Below are 22,909 nucleotides of genomic sequence, written 5' to 3' on the forward strand. Positions count from 1 at the left end.
TAGGTTAGTTCGAAAAACAGTGACTGACCCAAGATTTCCCAGTGCGTTCCATGGCTGTTGGAGAATTGACTCAGGGTTTCCCAGTTTTTACCCTCTTCTCAAGCTGTACAGAGGTGAGGCAGGTGGTGGCAGCCAAAAACAAGGGCTTTTTAGTGGTGGCACCTTAGTTTTTGAATCCACTCCTGATGCATATCTTCCTTTACTTTAGCTGCCAGGTTAACCCAGGATTTTTACTTACAGGTTCCATCTTTTAAAACTGTTTTTATACTCTGCTTCTACCCTATGGATTATTTTATGGCTGCAATTTTACTCTGCTGAATGCTGTTTTATATTGCTTTTGTGCTGTGGTTTTTATACTTTTTAATGATTTTATTGTATTTTTTTACTTGTGATCCAGCCTGAACTGGTCTCTGGAAAGGAACATTATAACTTTGCAAAAGAAAAGAAATTCAAGCACTCTAACCACTATACCTACGGTTGCCAACTTCAGGTTGGGACATTCCTGTAGAATTGGAGATTGCCTACTGAGGGTGGAGTTTGGGGAGGAGAGGGATCTCAGCAGAGATGTGATGCTGTAGAACCCACCAGGGCTTCTCTTGCAGAAAAGGCCCAGCAGGAACTCATTTGCATATTAGGCCACACCCCCTGATGCCACCATTGTTTTGCGTAGGGCTTTGTGTAGAAAAAGCCCAGCAGACGCTCATTTGCATATTAGGCCACAGCCTCTGACATTAAGCCAGCTGGAACTGCGTTCCTGTGTGTTCCTGCTCAAAAACAGCTCTGGAACCCACCTTCAGAAGCTGTCATTTTCTCCAAGGGAACTGATCTCTGGAGATAAATTGTAGTCCCAGGACATCTCCAGGCCCTACCTGGAGGCTTGGCGGTCCTAACCACACCATGTTGACTCAGAGAGCAATTCCAAACAGGTCTACTCAGAATCCTACTGAAGTTTATTCAGTCAGACTTACTCCCAGGAAAGTGTTAGAATTGCACTGTCAGTTACCTGTTCTGACCACCATGAATTGGAAGTCTGCTTTGTTTATTGTTCCTCTTCTGAGGTAAAAAAAAAAAAAAAAAAAAAGCTTTGGTGTCAGCAATCATTCTAGAAGTTTGAGAGGGAGTGTGGATATTTTTTTCTGACAATTGTGGCCTTGTTTTCTAAGGTTTGATAGCTTAAAGGCATACCAGGCCAGGCAGCCCCTTGATCTCTAGGCAGCTGCAACAAGGGAAATTGTGTCTCTTCCCAAAAGGGATCGCTCTGCCTTCTCAGGCCTGACAGCTGCCCTCCGGCATCCTGTTATGAAGGTTCACAGGATTCTGCTTGCAGGGAATTCTTATCAGCGTGCGTTTTCTGCCTGGAGGTGGATCCACAGAAGTTAACAGGGGAGATGAAGCATTTTCAGTTTAAGGCAGGCAAAATGGCAGTTTAGGGGATAATCGCTGTAAAAGAAACGTTAGGTGATACAACAGTGCCATGGCTTTGGCGCCAACAAACACATCATAAACAACCACAGAAGAAACACATGGCTCAGGATGCCTGGAGCATCAAAGATAGCTCGGGTTGCCAGCTCTGGGTTGGGAAATACCTGCAGATCTGGGGGTGGAGCCTGAGGAAGGTGGGGGTTGGGGAGGGGAGGGACTTCCATGGGGTATAATGCCATAGAGCCCACCCTCCAAAGCAGCCATGTTCTCCAAGGGAACTGATTGTCATTGCCTGGAGGTCAGTTTTAATTGCCAGAGATCTCCAGCTACCACCTGGAGGCTGCCATATAGCTGTTGGGTAGGAGAATGACCCTTTTATTAACTTGCAGGCAGGCCCGGCACTAGCGTTTCTGCTGCCCAAGGCAGAAACGCGCCCCCCCCCCCCCGTGTCTAATGTGCGGATGTCATCACAATGGCACATGGTGTGCCCCTTGCCCAGCAGCGTTGTCCCACTTTATAAAGAGCTGAGCAGGGGGTGTGGGGGCATTGTTTTTTCACTGATTGCTCTGAGCGAAGAAACAACCCCCCCACTACCTGCAGCCCCCGCTGAGCTCCCTACAAAGCAGGGCAGGGCTGCTGGGCAGGGGGTGCATTGTTTCATCGCTTTGATTGCTTGCCGTCTTCCCCTGTCAAGGGGAAGTTCAAAGCACACTGGGCAGGGAATCCACATTCTTCCTGGGCTTTGAGGGATCAGGGGAGCTGATCAGAAAGAACAATGGGTCCCTTCCCTGCCCAGCGTGCTCTGAGTTTGGAGCACACTGGGCAGGGGAAGTTGCATTATTTCTCAGTTCTGAGGGATTGGGGGAGCTCCTCTGACCCCTCAGAGCCAAGAAAAGCTCAGGGACGGCACGAGCAGGGATGGGGAGGAGGCCCTGTGGGAGCAAGCGCAGCAGGCCGTCGCCTAGTTCGCTGACTCCCACACCTGGCCGGCCCTGCTCGCAGGAGTTTAGGATTAATATACTTGTGAATTTCTATGGATTCTGTTTGTTACTTTATGGTCAGCTTGCAGTGGTCTACATGCCACATTCTTCCAGAATATTTCATGTTAATATATTATATAAATGTTAATATAATATTTCATGTTAAATAATATATAAATGTTAACATGAATATTTCATGTTAATATATTATATTTTGTGGAAAAAGGAGCTCATTTGCACATTAGACCACAATCTCTGACACCAAGACAGCCAGAACTGCGTTCCTGCTCCCCCCCTCCCCGCCCCCCGAAAATAAAGCCCTGAAAATGTCTAATTGGAAGTATGGTATCCATGTATGATATCTTTCATTAGGATGAACCAAATTGACAGAAAACATTGGGCAAGCTTTCAAGTGCACCAGAACTGTTAATCATCCTGGATGTTACAAAACTGTAAAAAGTTAAAGGGCAGAAAGCATGTGTTTGTGTGTCATTTGTGTGCAATAATTAGGGTCTTCTCATGCATCTGTGCTTCCTTGATGCAAACTAAAGGAAAAATCTGCAGTGGGCCTCAGGCACTTTGTCCTGCTTACCCCTAGTAACTCTGGAAAGGGACTATCCGTGTTACTTATCTCTCCCCACCCTCCCTGTGCAAATAACAGTGTTGGAAGAGCAGTTTTCTTCTACAAAACCTGCTTGCCTCCTGAACAGGCCCAATCTGAATCAGGGCTGTAGACAATAAATTGCGGTTTGGCTTTTAAAAATTCTAGGAAGAACTGATTGCAGTTTTCCCAAGCGTCTATTATGGGGTTGGGGTATCATGAAATCCCACTGGGACCGAGACACTGGAGGGTCAATAAGACACCAAGCTCGGTGGCCATGTTCTTGCAATATTGGAAACCCCACCATTGCTTAGTTGGGTGTCAACAAAACAGACACTACCCAGCTGACTGACAGGGAGAAGTTGCCCTTGCTTGCCAAACGGTAGGTCCAGGTGCCATTCTTTCCTGTTTTAACTCTCATCAACCAATTTGCTCTCCTGGTCTGGGTCTGGGTGGGTGTGAGCTCAACCCCCACTTTAGGTTGACTTTTAAAAGCAAGAGGGAGGCTGATGTGGAAACCAGGTTTTGGTCTGGCCAGTGGAGGAGAAGGTCTGGTATAAGGAGGAGGAGCATCTAGATAAATAGGTTACAATTGAACAAATACATGAACACCCGATGAATCCCTGGTTAAAATTGCCTTAAGGTGTACTTCTGCCTTTGTCCTCCTTGGGTATGCGCTAGAGAATCTTTTTATGGAATTATATCCCATTGATATGCTAGCACAGCTACCCAAGAAGGAATGCAGGTGGGGAGTGGCAGGGAGGTCAGAAGGCAGATGGAGGCATAGATTGCAAAAGCTGACTCCCCCTCCCCTCCGAATCTCTTCAACTTCAAGGATTTGCCTAAACTTGTTGGCTGGTTCTTCCATTCACGGACTGGGAAGCAAAAATGGCCCTGGAACAAGTCAAGTCGATTAGCCCCTGTGATGCTACAAATCAGTGCTGCAGGGGTCACTGTTACTATGCTTGCTCCTGCTATCAGCGACCCTTTAGGGCAGGGGTCCTCAACCCCCAGGCCGAGGACTGGTACCGGGCCACTGCCTGTTAATAACTGAGCTGCCAAGCCTCGCCACCCCCCCACACAGCACCACGCAGCCTCGTCGCCACCCCCCCCCCGCAGCACCTCCTCCCTCCCCCCACAAAGCCGCCTCCTCCCTCCATTTTTACAATGTTAAGGCTGGGGAAGGGCCGTGAAGCGCCTTCAGGGCTCTGTAAAGGCCACCCCCCCCCCCCGCCAATCAGCTGATTGCTGGGGAAACTGCAGCAGCAGTGGCCAGTGGCCTGCTGAAAAAGCCGCACTGCCCTTGCCTTCTTCCCACTTCCTTCCCCTGCCCAGGAGGGAAGTGGGAAGGGGGCAAGGGCAGTGTGGCTTTTTCAGTGGGCTGTTGCCACCATGGTTTCACCACGGTTTCCCCACCAATAAGCCGCCCTGAGCCACTTCGGTGGGAAGGGCGGGATATGAATAAAAATATAAATAAATAAATAGCGGGAGGGTGTCAGCCTTTACAGAGCCCTGAAGGCGCTTCACAGTCCCTTCCCCAGCCTTAACAATGTAAAAACAGAGGGAGGAGGAGGTGGTGCTGCGGGTGGGGGCAGGTGGCGAGGCCAAATTAGGTGCCCCCACCCTACCGGTCCCTGGGGCCAAAAAGGTTGGGGACCACTGCTTTAAGGCAGTGGCCCACCAGGAAGTTAAATGGCTGCTCTATCCATCTTCATGGAACAATACAATCAACACCGGAAATATACTTATTATCACACCAAAGTGTGTACAAACATATATTTAGTGACAAAGATTTAACAACATTTAAACATAGCAGCTGGTTACAAAACACAATCATGAAAGAAGTCTAACAGTGAAAAAGTCCACACAACTCCATATATGGGACAAACCTCACTTCCTGGTACACATCTCTCTGTCCTGTCATCTTCCGTGCTGCTACCAAGGAATCCAAAAAATTTCCGGTGTTGATTGTATTGTTACATATTTACACATCGGAACCTGTTGAATTTATATTTTTATCTATCCATCTTCATGGCAGAAGCAGGAAAGATCTTAGGGCTCTATTTTTGTGCATGATAAAAATGCTAAAAGATGTTGATGGTCCATTAGTGAACCCAAAAGCCATACTGAAACCGTGGGAGTCAGTGTGGTGCAGTGTTTAGGGTGTTGAACTGAAACTCGGGAGACCGAGGTTTAAGTCCCTGCTTGCTGTGAAACTTACTGGGTGGCCTTGAATCAGTCACTCTTTTTGTCAGTCTAAGCTACCTCACAGCATTGTGGTGAAGATAAAGTGGAGGAAGGAGAAACCACGAATGCCACCCTGAACTCCTTTGAGGAAGGGCAGAATAAAAATGCACAAACATAAATACCATATATATATATATATATATATATAGGACTAGCTAAACACCATGAAGCATTATCTGCAATCAGCTGAGCGACCTTAGGCCACCAGCCACATTCAGCACAATTTATTCTTATTTAATTAATGTATTCATTTATACACATGAACAAATGAAGCTGCCTTATACTGAATCAGACCATCAGTCCATCAAGGTCAGTATTGACTAACCAGACTGGTAATGGCTCTCCAGGGTCTCAGACGAAGGTTTCACATTATCTACTGCCTGATCCTTTTAACAGGAGATGCCAGGGATTGAGCCTGGGACCTTCCGCATGCCAAGCAGAGGCTGATGGAACATTGTTTATGAACTTTACCTATCAGCTGTTGTTGTACCTATCGGCTGTATATTCATGTTTGGAATATTTGCTCTTGCCAGGGCTTTCTCGGTCCTGGCCCCAGCCTGGTAGAATCAGATCCCTAGGGAGATCTGGGCCCTACCTGAGCTATTACCATTTCATAGGACCTGCAAGACAGAGCTGTTCCACTGGGCCTTTGGTTGAGGCAGCGGGCGTCCTATTCCAGCTTCTACTCCATCAGTTGGCCTCCCTTGTTGTGACATCATGCTGTACTGTCTTATTTATTATTGCCATCATTTTATTCTTGGGCCGATTGTTTATTCTGTAAAATGTGCCCTTCCAGCCTGCGATGCAGTTTAGTTACTACTTCCGGTTTTGTCAATTTTATTGCATTGTTTTCAGTCTTAATTTGTGGGTTTTTATTGTTACTTAAATTGTGTTGTGATCTGCCCTGAGCCCGTTTACGGGAAAGGGCAGACTATAAGCCTGCAAAATAAATAAATAAATAAAATAGTTTGGATTTCCCCCTTGATATGCTTTATATATTGATGCTTATTGTACTTTCATATATGTGCATAAGGTTATTCTGATACTTAATGTTGGGTTTTGTTTCAGGCAGATATATTTAAATATAATTGATTCCTTTGGTTAAAAAGCAAATTATTAGCTTAAGGCTTTTAAATCAGTTGATAAACCTAATGGCAATGTTTTTCCCTCCATCATTTATCACCTTTGGGTGTTTTCTTGTTGGCTCTTGGTGAGATTTTGATACATTTTATGAATCAAGCACCCGCCCCTGGGCTTTCTTTGGAGTTTGTTCTCGATGAACTTGTGCCCAAACTATTATTGCACTTGAACTCTCTGTCATCCCTCCCCTCAGATGCAGAGCCACCATTCAAGATTTCTTGGTTCAGGGAGTCTTTGATCTAACCTTGAGATTAAAAATTTATGGTAATCCTCATTTAGAATCTTGGTTCGAGGGCAAAACAGAAGCTGTGCTGAAAGCACCTGAATTCAGATAGTGCAACAAATTTAGGGTAGATGAAAGACTTCCTAAGCCAAGAAATCTTCTTCTGCGGAGTGTGCAAAGCAGAAACGTTCAGGAGAGCATTTTTTTAAAAAAAAAAGGATTAGAAGGGAAGTAGAATTGAACAGTTTTGGAGGGTGCCTTTAGAACAGAAAAGTTTTATAGTCTACTGCAACAACAATTGTAATAGTATCATCTTGCTTCTACTGCTTTGTCTCCTGCTTTTGTGATTCTGCTTGCTCCACTGTTTATTGTTTACCTTGCGTCTGGCAGTTTGTTGTGCGGGCCCTGCGGAACCTCGACCAGTTCCGCAGGGCCTGCAAGACCGCCCTTTTTAGACAAGCTTATAACGATATCGACTGCTGAGTTGCTAGGAACAAAGAACCGCCATCTTTAATATTACCTTAACTGGCAGAATCAGCGCCAGAACAGTTTTATTGCTGCCTAGGGTTGCCAAGTCCAATTAAAGAAAAATCTGGGGACTTTGGGGGTGGAGCCAGGAGACTTTGGGGGTGGAGCCAGGAGACATTGGGGGTGGAGCCAAGAACAAGGATGTGACAAGCATAATTGAACTCCAAGGGAGTTCTTGCCATCACATTTAAAGAGACAGCACACCTTTTAAAATGCCTTTCTTCCATAGGAAATAATTAAGGATAGGGGCACCATATTTTGGGGCTCATAGAATTGGACCCTCTGGTCCAATCGTTTTGAAACTTGGGGGGTATTTTGGGGAGAGGCACTAGATGCTATACTAAAAATTTGGTGCCTCTACCTCAAAAAATAGCCCCCCAGAGCCCCCAATACCCACAGATCAATTTCCTATTATTCCTTATGGGAATCGTTCTCCACAGGGAATAATAGAGTGCCTCGTAGACATTTCCCTCCCCCCCCCATGCTTTCTAAAGGGGGGGGAGGGCCTCCAAACTAGGGAATCCCCTGCCCCCTCCCTCTCTCACACACACACACACTTACCAGATCTTCCTCCGGACAACTCTACTTCCTGTGAAAACGAAAGCAAAGAAAGGGAGGGGCCGTTCTCAAAAGCCCTTCCTGCTTCCGGCTTCCTGCCCAGCCTTAAAGGGGCAGACATTTTGCAAACGGCTCAGGAGCTCTACATGAAGCCTAAAGGTATGTTCTCCCCCCCCTCCACCCCCCACCCCCGCTTCCAGAGTTTTGAAAAGCGGGAGGTGAGGCTGTGAAACCAGAAGTCTCCCGCCAGAGCGGGAGATTTGGGAAGCCTATTGCTGCCAGATATATATATAATATAACTAAATTATGTATTTTAACTTAACTAACTGGTTTTTATATGTTTAATTTTAATTGTTAAATCTAATGTTTTATCATTTATGTTAATGTATGAATTGTTGTGAGCCGCCCTGAGCCGCCTAGGCGGGGAGGGCGGGGTAGAAATAAAATCTATTATTATTATTGTCTGCACAGTTTTCAAACTCTGTATTCCTAGCAGACCTTCACCTGGGTGGGCCATGCTACCCCAGTCTTGCCAGATCTCAGAAGCTAAGCAGGATCAGCCCTGGTTAGTACTTGGATGGGAGACTGCCAAGAAAGTCCAGGGTCACACTGCAGAGGCAGGCAACGGCAAACCACCTCTATTCGTTTCTTGCCTTGAAAATCTTATGGGGTTGCCATAAATTGGCTGTGACTTGATGGCACTTCACACACACTCGCACATTCCTAGTGAAGATAGATCCAGGTGGGCAGCCATGTTGGTCTGAAGCAGTAGAACAAAGTTAGAGTCCAGTGGCACCTTTAAGACCAACAAAGTTTTATTCAAGGTATGAGCCTCCGTGTGCAAACACACTTATTCAGAATAAGTGTGCATGCACACGAAAGCTCATACCTTAAATAAAACTTTGTTGGTCTTAAAGGTGCCACTGGACTCTTAACTTTATTCTAACACATTTCTAGTGGTGATTTTCAGCAGGGGAGGAAGGTACGATAGCCCACCTTTCTCCACTCTGGACTCCCCTCACCATAAATCCAAGTCCCTCTGCCTGCAATCTGTCGGAATGCAAAAAGCTGGGAAAATTAATCATGAAACTTGTGAGGGGATTGAGCATTCATATAATGAAACCCTAACTGCAGTAATATTCAACAACTATTTACAAGGAAGCTTTATGTGCACAGAAGTGCTAGCAGGAGAGGAAGTGTAAACCACAGCAGAGGAAAGCCTCCATAGGGAACTGAAAGAAGCATGAGGGGAATGATTCTCAGCAGCAAAAAGAAAAAACACTAAATGCTGCTATGCAGTATCAAAGAGCCTGAAGGGAAAAAAGCAAAATAAAGGAAGGGCATGAGCAAATTTATAGGAGAAACTTATTCCACAGTATTGGGGCAACCATTGAAAAGACCCTGCTTCTGATGGACAAAATCCTGAATACTGTTTCATTGGCATCTCTTAAGAAGAACTATTTGCCTGGAACTAGGTATTGCTATAGATACTTTGGATGCAGACTGTTTAGGAGCTTAAGGGTCAAAAGAGTGCTTTAAATTATGCCTAGAATCATACAGGTAACCAATTTAACTGCCAGAAAATGTGCGATATGCTTTCTCCTGCTGCATCCCAATAAAACCTGGGCAGCAGCTACACCTGGAACTAACTGTAGCTTCCAGATTTGTTTCCCAGGACTGTCCCACCACATAGAGCACATTACAAAAGTCTTATCTGGAATTCACCAAGATAAATGGTGACAGTAGGATCATCAGCCCCATGTTCAATGTTGTTGGGAGACAGGTTTCTATCATTCCTCCACAGAGCATCATAGTGTAGTCCCCTGGCTTTCCTTTGGTGTATTTCTAACCTGCTTTGTTCCAAAGGCTTCAGAAAGATCACAATAAAGCCAGGATGGCTGTTGTATGGGTGGGAATGTTCAGCTTTTCCTGCCCTCATGGTTGCCATTTTCCCTGACCCTGTCCCCCTCAGTGGCCATTTCCTTCCCCCAAGGGTTTTTTCCCTGTCAATTTCATATAGTTATATTGATATACCATTATAATAACTGTAGCAAGTTCTGTGAATTTCCAATTTCATTTTTAAAATTATGTTTCTAGCCCTTTCCGTTGCAGAGATATAAGGGGAAAAGCTTCTCTCAACAACGGAAGAGACTGGAGATTTACACGTTTAAAAGTGGAAAGCTGGGAATTCACAGAACCTGTTGCACTATTGGAATTCACAGAACCTGTTTCCTAATATGGAGATAACAATAGGAAACTGAGAATATTAAAAGAAAAAGTCCCAATGACCCAGAGAAGAACATAACATAAGAACATAAGAGAAGCCATGTTAGATCAGGCCAATGGCCCATCCAGTCCAACACTCTGTGTCACACAGTGGCAAAAAAATTATACACACACGCACACGCACACACTGTGGCTAATAGCCACTGATGGAGCTTTGCTCCATATTTTTATCTAAACCCCTCTTGAAGGTGGCTATGCTTGTGGCCGCCACCACCTAAGGGAGGCTGGGTGACCACTCCTGAGGGACTGGAGCAAGGAAACTGCCCAGAAACCTGCCATGGGCAAGCCCTGTTGCTACTGTGCTGTATCAGCAGCCCCACTGGCAACAGGGAAACCACTCAAACCTGTGCCACACAGAAACCACCAGCATCTTCTGGTTTCTGTAGTAGACGTTTTGTCCTCTAGAGGGCGCACAGTACGTTAAACATATTACGTGTTTGGAGGTGTGGTCAGATAATGAAAGCTAGGTTAAAAATATAGTCTGAAGCTGGCGTAGCATTTTACAAGGGATTCTGCCATAAATCAGTGAAAGTAGTAAAATCAGAAGAGTGCAAGCCCATACAGATGACTAACTGTTGGATGGCTGATTGAGGTGGGTAGCCGTGTTGGTTCGAAGCAACAGAACAAAATTTGAATCCAGTGGCACCTTTAAGATCAACATAAAAAAAGCTTATCCCAAGAATAAAACTTTGTTGGACTCAAACTTTGTTCTAGTGCAATCCAAAGAAGGTTTACTCAGAATCCTACTCAAATTGATTCAAGAGGGATTACCCTTAAGGAAAGCTTTTTTTAAGAGTGCAATGTGAAATTATCCCAGAGTGGCTGAGTGAGAGGAAGGATTTTGCTTCATGTCAAGTGCAGATGTGTGATATTGTGCCCATTTGTACAGTCTCAGAGTCTTCATTATGTGTTGTTTACTTTCTGGATTCCAGCAAAAAGGCATCAGTTTAAGATTGCCTGCCTCGTATTGTTTGATAGCTGTTTTGTCTGACTCAGAGTGGTGTATGGGACACTTTTTGGCATTTGCACCTACTTGGGAGATGACTACATGTACTGGTGGCTAACATGTCTAAGAATGTAGAATTGTCATCTGATTGATATAAACTAGAAGCAGGGCAATTGTAAGCAGAGAAGTGACAGATGGGAAGATTTTCTGAATCCTTCCCTACTTGTTAACTTTGCCCTTATACTCCTCCTCAGTGGAATTTTGAACTTGGAAGTAAGCCCCAGTAGAAGGGGGGAAATCTGAAGGGAGAGGGGTGATGAGTGAAAAGAAACAGGTCAAGAAAAAGGGTTCTGCAGCCTCCTCTCATTTGTTGTTTTTTAATTGTACCTCACACTCCCTCTGATTTTATACAAATTCAGAACAGTCAGTGTTCTAAAATCAGCTGTGCCTCTATAGAGTTTTGCTTTTCATTCTGTAACAATGAAGAACAAATTCATCTTCATTCACCCAGAAAGTGCTTGGTCTTGATACACTTGCTATAGAATCATAGAATTGGAAAGGATCTCTAGGATCATCTAGTCCAACCCCTTGCATGATGCAGGGAATTCACAAATACCTCCCCCTAAATTCATAGGATTTACATCGCTGTCAGATGGCCATCTAGCCTCTGTTTAAAAACCTCCAAGGAAAGAGAGCACATCACCTCCTGAGGAAGCCTGTTCCACTGAGGAACCTCTCTAATGGTCAGGAAGTTCTTCCTAATGTTGAGCTGGAAACTTTTGATTTAATTTCAACCCGTTCTGGTCCTACGTTCTGGGGCCACAGAAAACAATTCCACACCATCCTCTATATGACAGCCCTTCAAGTACTTGAAGAAGGTGACCATATCACCTCTCAGCCGCCTCCTCTCCAGGCAAAACATGCCCAGATCATTCAACCTTTCTTTATAGGACTTGGTCTCCAGACCCCTCACCATCTTCATCACCCTTTGTTGCCACTTGTGAGGCTATGGAAGAATTGCATATGTAGCAGCCTGACATGTTAAGAATCCTCGTGGCATTTACCCACAAGCTGATTCGAAAGTGGGGATGGCAGGCAGGTTCTTTTAAAGGAGCAGCTTTTCTGCTTCCTTGCTTCACATGGGAGGCAGGTTGCACCACCTACTGGCAAGGAAATCTAAGTAGTGATATTAATCAGCCTTTCATTCAGCAAATTTTAGAGGGCAGTATGAATTGAGTGCAGCAGCTTATAAGATCGGGACATTAATCATACTGATGGCGGTACATTCCCATGAGGGATATTGAACCAGGAAGGACTCCCCCTATGGTCTCCCCCTATCAACCAACAAGCTCTTTCAAGGCCGACTACCAACAACTCCTGTTGTCACAGCTACCACTTCTAGGTTGGCTACTGGAGGACCAATTAGTGGGGGGAGAATTGGGGGGGGGGCAGATTTGTCACTGGGGATTCTGGTTGCTGATCCCATACTAGAGGTGCAATATTAGTATAAATACTTGAGCTGCAGTGTTTGACTGATTTAAAGTAATTTTTAGAAGTTGTGAAGGTGCCTCCAGTTAGTTTGGCAGTAGACATTTAAGGGTTCAATCCAGTCACTCTGAAAAGGGGAGGAAGATGTACCCTTTTAACCACTAAAAAGGCTATGTTGGGAACATGGGCCCTGCACAGGCAAAAGCCGTGTAAATGGCAGCTGTATCAAGGAATGGAATTTGGTTAAGGTTAAGCAAAAAAGCTGACTAGAACCATTCCCAGATATTTCAATTATTTTATTTTAATTAAATTATTGATGAAATTATTCATTATTACTTTAACTATTTTAATTATTTGTAATGACTACTTATAAGAATTGCAGATGGAAAGCATTATCTTAAATTTCCCTTAGCAAATCTCAAACAATAAGAATAGACTTTCTCCTTTATGGAAATGTGTGCAGATATAATTGATTAGAACTCATGTGATTAACTAACTATGAATTCTTTAACTGAGCAATAGCACGAATTTTTGTGTGTGTTTGGACTGGGGAAAAGATGAATATTTTTATGAGAGAGAACCACTCTTCTAGGAATGCTACTGAGCAAATTTTGAAAGAAAGAAAAATGCTAAAACATTATATTTGTTTATTTTAGCAAACTTCATAAGAAAAAGGAAGATATTACCGTGCTTCCGGGAGCGACTGGAAAGTGGTTTGAAGAAATACAGAGGAGAAAATTTCAGAATGAAACTGATGTCAGCAAAATGATTAAGCAACCACTAGCGCATAGGCTGAGAAAGGCCATAAAACCTGGTAAGTCACAGTTTTTTACGTAGAAGGGTTATTTGCTTGAGGCAGCTCACAAATAAAAAAACCCCCAAACAATAAAATCATAGCAATAAAACCTATAAAACATTAAAACCATGTTAAAAAAAGCCAAGAAAAGCATTAAAAATTATTCATTAGTCTAAAGCAGCACACATAAAACAGCTCCTCAGTCTACAAGCAGACCATAAAAATGGAATTTAAAAATGACAGCTCAACAGTTATACGTCTGTGAAAACAGAGCTGTTCTGGCCTGATGCTAATAAGGCAGCAATGTAGATGTCAGGCAAGACTCAAGAGAAAGGGCAAGGCAGCACCACCCTGTCTGTGGCTACCCAGGACTTCTCCTTTGCAGAAGAGCAGAGAGGAGCTGGGGAACAGAGTCTAGTTTTTCACAGCTGCCAAAATAAGTACTGTTTCTGAGAACAAAAGAAGAGCACAAACATTTGCTTCCTTTTTTCCTCATTAAAGTAGAGAAAGGTGGAGCTATGCATCCATTTTCCTGACTTTTTTTTTTCTTTATACAAATGTAGTCACTGATGCTGTGGGTTTTTTTGTGGGTGGTTGGGTTCAATGGGGTACTAATGATGTATCTTTGGTCCATTTTACACAATGAATGATTAAAATGTGAAATTCATGGTCAGAGGATGTAGTGATGGCCACAGGCATAGACAGCTTTACAAGGGGATTAGACAAATTCATGGTGGCTATGTGCCCTGGTGAATAAAGGGAACCTCCAAATTCAAAGGCAGAAAACCTTTGAATGCCAGTGCCAGGAAGAAGCATCAGGGGAAGGCCTCAGCCTCTATGCCCTGTTGTTAGGCTTCCCAATCCCCAGGTCCCAGAGGGGGATCCCCCAGTTTTACAGGCTTCCCCCCTCCCCCAGCCAGCTGGCCAGCGGGAGAAGCCCCGCCCCCACAGCCATCATGCACCTCCATGAACGATTCCCATAGGGAATGATGGGGAATTGATCTGCGGGTATCAGGGGCTCTGGGGGGGGCTGTTTTTTGAGATAGAGGCACCAAATTTTCAGTATAGCATCTAGTGCCTCTCCCCAAAATACCTCCCAAGTTTCAAAAAGATTGGACCAGGGGATCCAATTCTATGAGCCCCAAAAGAAGGTGCCCCTATCCTTCATTATTTCCTATGGAAGGAAGCCATTTAAAAAGATATGCAGTCCCTTTAAATGTGATGGCCAGAACTCCCTTGGAGTTCAATTATGCTTGTCACACCCTTGATCTTGGCTCCACCCCAATGTCTCCTGGCTCCACCCCCAAAGTCTCCTGGCTCCTCCCCCAAAGTCCCCGGATATTTCTTGAATTGGACTTGGCAACCCTACCTGTTGTTGGCCCTCCAGAAGATCTGGTTGGCCACTTTGTGAGACAGGATGCTGGACTAGATGGACCACTGGTCTGATCCTGCAGGGCTGTTTTTATGTTATGCTCATTTTCCAATCAAAAACTGCCTTCTGCATACTGTTTTTATCCTTGTTATAGAAAATGTGAGCTTTTATCATTTGTAGTGAGATCAGGGCTTTTTTTTAGCAGCAGCACAGTTCTTGCTGGCTTGGTGTCAGGGGGTGTGACCTAGTATGCAAATAAGTTCCTGCTGTGCTTTTTCAACCAAAAGCCCTGTGTGGAGCAATGGTGATGTCAGAGGGTGTGGCCTAATATGCAAATGAGTTCCTGTTGGGCTTTTTCTTCAAAAAAGGTCCTGTGTGAGATCAGTTTGGAGTGTGTGACTTTTAGTGGAAAACTGGAGCAAGGGAAAAGAGTCCTGGTATTTGTGTTCCATAAAAAGAACAGTGTGGGGGAAAGGATCATGTAATTACACCTACTTCTGCCCAAAGGCCTTCAGTTTTTCAGGTGGAAATGATGTCCCTGAAAATAAAAGTGTACTAAAAGAGTTTTGCTACATCCAACTGAGCTGTGGTTTTGCTTTGGAATTAGACCTGTTGCAGACACTAATCGAATTGCTACAATGATCTGATGAAATTGCTGCAGTGTTAGCTTTATTATATGAGGACTATTTAGGAGTTCTGTTGCAGGGGAAAATCTATCACAGGGGAAAAACCGTAATGTAATGATTGACTTATCACACTTGAGTTCCTTAGTCTTTCTCAGACGCAGAAGCACTTCACATAAATCAGATTGCAAATTACAAAAGAGGGCACTTCTCAATCCCTTTGCCAGAGGACAGGAACTCAATTTGGATAAATGAAATGGATGAATGGGACCTTGACAGATTAGAAGGGACTCAGGAAGTGTATAAGTGACAATGTAGTCGGGACAGGAAGATGGAGCCCATCTGCTGCCTTTCTTGACACTGACACAAATAAGAGGAGTTTGTCTCAAGACAGTGTTGCTTCCATCGGTTTTTTCACTTGCTATCCCAGTGCAGACAAGGGAGTGGCCTGTGAGGGACTGATTCGGAAAATCATCCCCCAAATCTGCCCATGCACAACTCAATAAGCCCCCTTGGATCTCTTTGGAGAAAAACAGGATATTGGTGCATTGTTTTTTAATCACTCAGGGGTTTAGCAAGGCTGCGAGGCAAAGCACCCTAATTTCCTTCAAGGATTAATGTGAATATGATTAAAGAGAACCTATTGCTTGTGGGATATGGCAGGGTATAAACTGAAAAATAAAATTAAATTAAATATCGCTCCTTCCCAGTGCCTTGCTGTCATTTGATATTTTTCAGACAATGGAATTTCTGGGGAGATAGACAGACAGACAGGCAGATAGATAGATAGAGCTTTGTTTGTAGCAAGAACTCCTTTGCATATTAGGCTACATCCCTCTGATGTAGCCAATCCTCCAAGAGCTTACAATAGGCCCTGTAAGAAGAGCCCTGTAAGCTCTTGGAGGAATGGCTACAACAGGGAGGTATAGCTACAAACAAAACTCTATCATCCATCCATCTTCTGATGAGGCATCAGGTTTTTTGTTACCAATTGTTGATCTTATATATTGCTTTACTGTTTTATCTTTCTGGTTTTATGATGTAAGCCACCCTGAGCCCATTTTAAATATAAATTGGTATAAATTGTTATTGAAATGAATGTTAGAAGGCCTAGTCTGCTCATAGGTGTTCATGATCAGAGCCTTCCTGCAACTACCATCCTTATTTTCTTCAAAGCTGGATGCAGGAATGTAGCAATTAGGCCCAGCTGAGAGTTCCTGTGCTCAGTTGTGTAACCAGATGGGGAGAATTAGGAGCAGTTTCCAATTCATCAGGAAAGTTCCTGAGAACAGTTTTAATGGCATAATAAGGCTATAGGCCAGAGAGAGTTATGCTAATGCCATGCTAGTATGCTTTGATATGTATGCTTCATCATGATGGACTGGAACATATATAGAGTTTTTATGCTACTGTTTGGATTTTATGCTTCAAGAAGATTTGCTTTCTAAGACCCAGGTATTCAGTATATTAGAGAGAAAAGTTAGCTTGTTTTTTTCTTGTTGCTAAGCTATAAAGATTATACTGCATAGTTAATTCTTCTAATGATTGCACAAATCGTTATACATTGTTGATCTGGTTTTCTTGCGTGCATCTAACCTCAAGGATCTATGGTCTTGGGGGGGCTGTTCAGGGTTCCAAACAGGGAACCAGGAACAATAACCCAGGGGGACCCGGCCTGGGACTTTGACAAGGGCAATTTCACCCTCCCCCTTCAATGATTCTTTCCTTTGATTCTCAACTGCTTTCAATTTTCCATGCCTTTTCAAGCATGCTCAGTTCTTATCAGGGCCAGGGTTTGAGAGAGGGAGCCAGTTTATTTCAGTGAGTTTATACAGTCGCAGGGCTTTTTTTGTTGAAAAAGCCCAGCAGGAACTCATTTACATATTAGGCCACACCCCCTGATACCAAGCCGGACGGAACTGCGTTCCTGTGCATTCCTACTCAGAAAAAGCCCTGTGCAGTCATATTTTAATGCATTGGTGGTAGTCCCTTCAGTATATAGAAGCCTCTTCCTTGTATATGGGGGCCTGGTTTTGATGTTTTTGTGACTGGCACAGACCATCCAGTTTAGTTATTAGACACAGTAATTTCTCCATTCCACAGACATCTAGGTGGTGGTTCATAGCCATGGACACAGTTGAAATCTGTGACAAACTCCCACTGGATCTGGTGGACTTGCACTCCACCCCGTTATCCCTGTTCATCCAGAAAATGTCTTGATGCTACTAAAAATAAATATGATTGAATCCATTGGAACAAATAAGCCATGACTGACTTAAGCCCTATTGCTTTTGATGGGACTTGGTCTGTTGTGTCCAGTTTTAGCAGACAGGGGCCCTGTGTCTCCACACATATTTAACGACTATGAAAACCTTTGGGTATCATCCTTCTGGTCAGGAATAGCCTTTTCCTATTCCATCTAGTGCAGAATCTGGCACCCAGCCCTGAATTCTGAAAATTCAGCCCATTCTTTAGAAAAAGTAAAGAAAATTCCTGGTTCTCTGGATCATAAAGAGATCAGTTACATCTCCACGGCAAGGTTTTGCTTGAACTCCAATGTGCACACAATGCTGCTATTTTTTCAGGGTCATTTTGGTGAACCGAATGCAGGTGTGAATTGCTTCCCTCTGTTGATTTGACCAAATAAATCAGTGTGGTCATAAGAGATTTATATGTGTTGCAGCTGAAAATTGGGTTGATAAAACAATCCGAGAACAAGGTTTGGTGAACAGCCTCATCAGACACTGCTTGGCTCAGACCCAGCCGGGGGCGACAGTAATGACCATCATCACCATTTCAGTTGGCTTGACTAGCATAATGTCTCTTATCGTGCTGCTGCTGGCTGGATCCCTGCCAAGTGTGTTTATTGGGGAAGTGACTGAGCCACTGGACCTCTCTGTAGCATACTCCTGACCACCTGTGGCCCTCCAGCAGCCCTTTTGCAGTCAAAGGGCAAAAACCCGCGGACACTTAATGATATTGAGCAGTTGGGTTAGAATGGATAGAATTTTGCTGGATCAGGAGAAGGGAGATCTGGATTCAGTCCCTTGACCTGTCCTCCAATTTGTGACTGGTGTTTAATGGGTCACATCAGCTGTCTGCTGGTCCCCAATCCAGCACACTCAGTCCTTAAAGATAAATCTTTTTCACCACATGGTCACACACTTTTTGGAAGACATGGAGCTTGACCCAGAGAGTCGAATAAGTGCAGAAGCATTTATATTAAACACGTTTACATTTCAAAGGAAATGCATGCACATTTTTCAGTCTCTTCCTTTTTTTTCTTTTCAGATTCTACAGCTGTGAAGCCCTCCACCCCACAAAACTCCCAAGCCCAGAAAAATGGATCTCCTTCCATCCTGGGAGGACTGCGGACACCATTTGCTTCTCTGTTCTCCTCTTTCAGAAAACCAAAAAGGCAGCCATTGAAGCCTCCGTCATCACCTCCTCAGCAGCACCATCACCCTCCACGGTGAGCCTAGAAACACCCTGTGTGTGTCTATTCAGTTGCTCTGGCCTCTCTCACAAGTAGTCCTGAAGATCCAGGGTTAGGTTTGTCTCAGCGTTTTAAAAAAGATGATCACATCCACAGGCAATTCTGTTGGGGACACACACCCTGACACTGTTACTAGCCCCAGCATAGTCCTGTGAATTTTTCCCATCTTGTTCTCTCCTACAAGATTCATAACTCCTCCCCTATTTGTGTGACTATAACATACTTTTTAAAAATACAGGAAAAACTGATGCTGAAAACATCAAATTTCATATTTTTGTTTTCTTGTTCTGCTGTCTATATCTGTGTCTGATGGTTTTGCAATAATGGCTTTGCATTATGCACATAGAAAATGTTTCCACTGCCCATTGATTATGTCATCTTTGTAAGGTTTGAAGGGCATTTGCATGCTTGGGAACATGCAAAAGACACATGCCCAGCAGCAGCAACTGGCTGAAGCTTCCAGGTCCATATACGATGTGTGGTTTGTATTGCTTTGTTGAGTTATTCCACTGGAAGAGGCATAAATATGCTCATAAATATGCACATAGATTATTTTCAAACTGTGGCAATACCCCTGACATACCCATGCTTTCTTGTCAAAAGTGGCTGTTGGAGGGATGTTGTGGAAACTGTGGATTGAATACTGACCATGCAAACATAGAGCATAGTGTGGCTTGCTAACGGCAGGAAGTGGGGTAAGCTAGCCCTGGATATTGCTAGTACTAGTAATAAATTCAACTAGTGTCTGTATTATTCAAAGCCCTCAACTGAGGGGTGACATGATAGAGGTTTACAAGATTATGCATGGGATAGAGAAGGTAGACAAAGAAGTGCTTTTCTCCCTTTCTAACAATACAAAAACTCGTGGACACTTAATGATATTGAGCAGTTGGGTTAGAACAGATAGAAGAAAAGGGTGATTAACACATGTAATTTGCTGCTACAGGAGGTGGTGGCAGCTACAAGCATAGATGGCTGCAAGAGGGGATTGGAAAAAACGTATGGAGCAGGTTTCCATCAGTGGCTATTAGCAACAGAGTATAGATGGAACTCTGTATTCTTGGTGCTTGCGGGGGCGGGGGGGGGACAACAGTGGGAGGGTTTCTAGTATCCTGGCCCCACTAGTGGACCTCCTGATGGCACTTGGGTTTTTTGGCCACTGTGTGACACAGAGTGTTGCACTGGATGGGCCATTGCCTGATCCAACATGGCTTCTCTTATGTTCTTATGTTCATGGGCTTCCTGTTCCCTTTGTGACATGGTTCTGCACTCATAAAAGAATTTCTCACAGAATGGGCTGAGCATTTCCCTCATTCTACAACAACCGGGAGGAGGCTTTTCATGTGCAGAACTCTGCACATGTGCTGGAGAGCTGCTGATCATTGCCCTGTTGAAGAACAAAGACTAAATACTTGTATGATTTGACTTGCGCTTTTTTTGTTTTTGGTTCACGGCTCATTTGCTTTGCATTTCCTGTTCCTGCTGTTTCCACATCAGAATGCTCACTTTCTCAGCTTTGAGCTGAGTTGAGAGCGCAAGGGTTTTCCCCTAGGGCAGGACAGGCTGGGTTGGCTTGCCTGTCACCTCCTTTGGGCCTCATCTGATGCAATGGCTCCCTGCAGAGACATGCAGAGCTTTGTGTGAAATGTAAACAAACAGGGCAATCTCTAAACTGATTTGCTAAATGCTCCGTTTATGCTGCCTCCTTGCAAAGTCTCCACCTTACTTTAAAAGGTTACTTGAGTTTGTTTTGCATGAAGACTGAGTGTTACAAATTCTTTGCCACCTACCAGCTTGGCTTTCTTCAGTCCCTTTGCAAGAGGTTTGAAGGCTAGGCTCAGTCTCAGAATCTAAGCAGGGTCCACCCTGAAAGATGAAGAAGACTGCAGATTTATACCCTGCCCATTTCTCTGAATCAGAGACTCAGAGCGTCTCACAATCTCCTTTACCTTCCTCCCCCACAACAGACACCCTGTGAGGTGGGTGGGGCTGAGAGGGCTCTCACAGCAGCTTTCCTTTCAAGGACAACTCCTGCGATAGCTATGACTGACCCAAGGCCATTCCAGCAGCTGCATGTGGAGGAGTGGGGAATCAAACCCGGTTCTCCCAGATTAGAGCCCTCACACTTAATCACTACACCAAACTGAAAGAGATTAGATTTATACTCTGCCCTTCACTACCTGAAGGAGTCTCAGAGTGGCTTACAATCTCCTTTCCCTTCCCCTCCCCATAACAGACATCCTGTGAGGTAGGTGGAGCTGAGAGCTCTGACAGAAACTACTCTTGAGAGCAACAGCTCCGTGAGAACTTGTGACTCACTCAAGGCGACATCAGCAGTGCATGTGGAGGAATCATGTGCATGTGGGGAAATCAAACCCGGTTTTCCCAGATAAGAGTCCATGCACTTAACCACTACACCAAACTGGCTCTCTTTGTTAGTACCTGGATTGATGACCACCAAGGAAGTCTAGGATTATTATGCAGAGGCAGGCAATGAAAACTACCTCTGAATGTCTTGAAAACCCTATGGGATCCCTGGACCACTTGATGACACCGTCTACTCCTATGAATAAATCATCTGGTGAAGAAGCTTTCTATGGCCTGTGCACCTGCTAATTGGTGCCCTGAAAAGAGATGATTCAGAAGCTGGCAAACCCCTAAGAGGCGGGGAAACGCAGAATGGGAAGGTGGCCATATATTTTAAATAACCAGCCAGTCTTGGATTGCAGGTCTCACTTTGTTATATTGGAGAAGTCAGAGATAATCACTAGGAAGGAATCTCTTTGAGCACAGCTGTCAGTTTAAGGTTTACACTCCCACCCCCGTGTGGCTATCAATTTGTTCTGATGACACACAATGGAATTTTCAAATCCTGCATTCCGTAACCATTCACCAAGCTAGACAAAGTTGCTGTAATCCTGTTGGTGCCCTGAAGCAGAAAGAAGCTAAGCCATTCCTGGATTTCATGGTAATTAAGTTGAACATTTACTCATGAGTAAACAGAGGTTTGATTGCAAAAGGCTGACAAACTGGATAGAGTTCAGAGGGAAAGGACATTAGCATAACTGGGGGCAGGAGCAACTGACATCCTCAAGGTTATTTTCTGCTTCTGAGACAGACAAAGGTGGGTCTGTTTATTGTTTGATGGATCCTTAAGAACCAAGAAGGTGGAGTAGTTCAGAAGAATACATCTGAAAACAAGCTTCAGGTCGATAGCCATGTTGGTCTGCAGTAGAACAGCAAAATTCAAGTCCAGAAGAACCTTAGAGACCAGATTTCTAGAGCATAAGTTTTTTGATGAAGCTATTATCTGATGGAGCTTAGACTCTTGAAAGCTTATACCAAGGCTGTCAAACTCCCGGACTGTGGGCCACATTCGGCCCACCCAGAGCTTCAATCAGGTCCATGGTAATTTTCTCCCCCCCTCCCTCGCCCGTCCTCACCCTTTGAAGCTCAGAGGCTGCTGATGACATTCCCAGCTCCTTTGGCCTTTTCTTTGCCTGCTTCAGCTGGAAGCAATTCTGGGCTTGCAAAGCTGCAAAGAAAATGCGGAATAGATTTTCCATTAAGGTCTCTGCACCCAGATAGACTGTCTATCTGGGAGCAGAGGCCTTAATGGAAAATCCATTCCATGTTTTCCATGTAACTTTATTTGCACTGCAATTTCAGTGGACTGGAGATCAAGCAGTTTCACATTTGCAGTGTTTATGGCCAGTTGAAGGTCTTTGCAAATACAGTGTTGATGCTGTGAGCCAGCTTGTCTCTGCTGAATCTGAGAATTGGTGCCTAGTGAGTACTCACTAGAGAGCCCACAGCCAAAAGGGGATATCACACTGGAGAGCTATTGTCAATCTGTGTAGATCTGGGCTGAGGGGGTGGAATGGAGAATTAGGCAATGCCCAGCCATTTAATGTTTTCCTAGACTCAGAGCATTTTATATTTTTAGTTTTCGTTTCTGCTGTGATCCTTGTGCTTTTTCTTGATATTTTATTTTTAAAATTGCATTGTCAAATTCCACCATTCCCACACCTTTCCATTTTAAATAAAATATCACAAGAGTTTGAAGCATGTTTGTATTTTAAGTTAAAAATAATATATTTAATTGTGTTTATCTGAATCCTTTATAAAGTTTATATGCCTGCTACCTGGCATTACATTTTATGATACGCATGGCTAGGCCCCACAAAGTCCCATTTGTGTCAA

At 44.1% G+C, this 22,909-nt stretch overlaps 1 protein-coding gene across 1 annotated transcript in view; it reads left to right on the plus strand.

The window, feature by feature from the left end:
* EXPH5 (exophilin 5) overlaps positions 1 to 22,909 on the plus strand; it is a 68,235-nt gene that overhangs the window by 14,355 nt on the left and 30,971 nt on the right. Inside the window, exons 2-3 of the mRNA XM_060234845.1 lie at positions 13,076 to 13,233; positions 18,502 to 18,682. Coding sequence (XP_060090828.1) covers positions 13,076 to 13,233; positions 18,502 to 18,682 — 339 coding nt within the window. The remainder of the gene's footprint in view (positions 1 to 13,075; positions 13,234 to 18,501; positions 18,683 to 22,909) is intronic.

This window comes from Heteronotia binoei, chromosome 3 (genome assembly GCF_032191835.1).
Source record: "Heteronotia binoei isolate CCM8104 ecotype False Entrance Well chromosome 3, APGP_CSIRO_Hbin_v1, whole genome shotgun sequence".
Taxonomy (NCBI): Eukaryota; Metazoa; Chordata; class Lepidosauria; order Squamata; family Gekkonidae; genus Heteronotia; species Heteronotia binoei.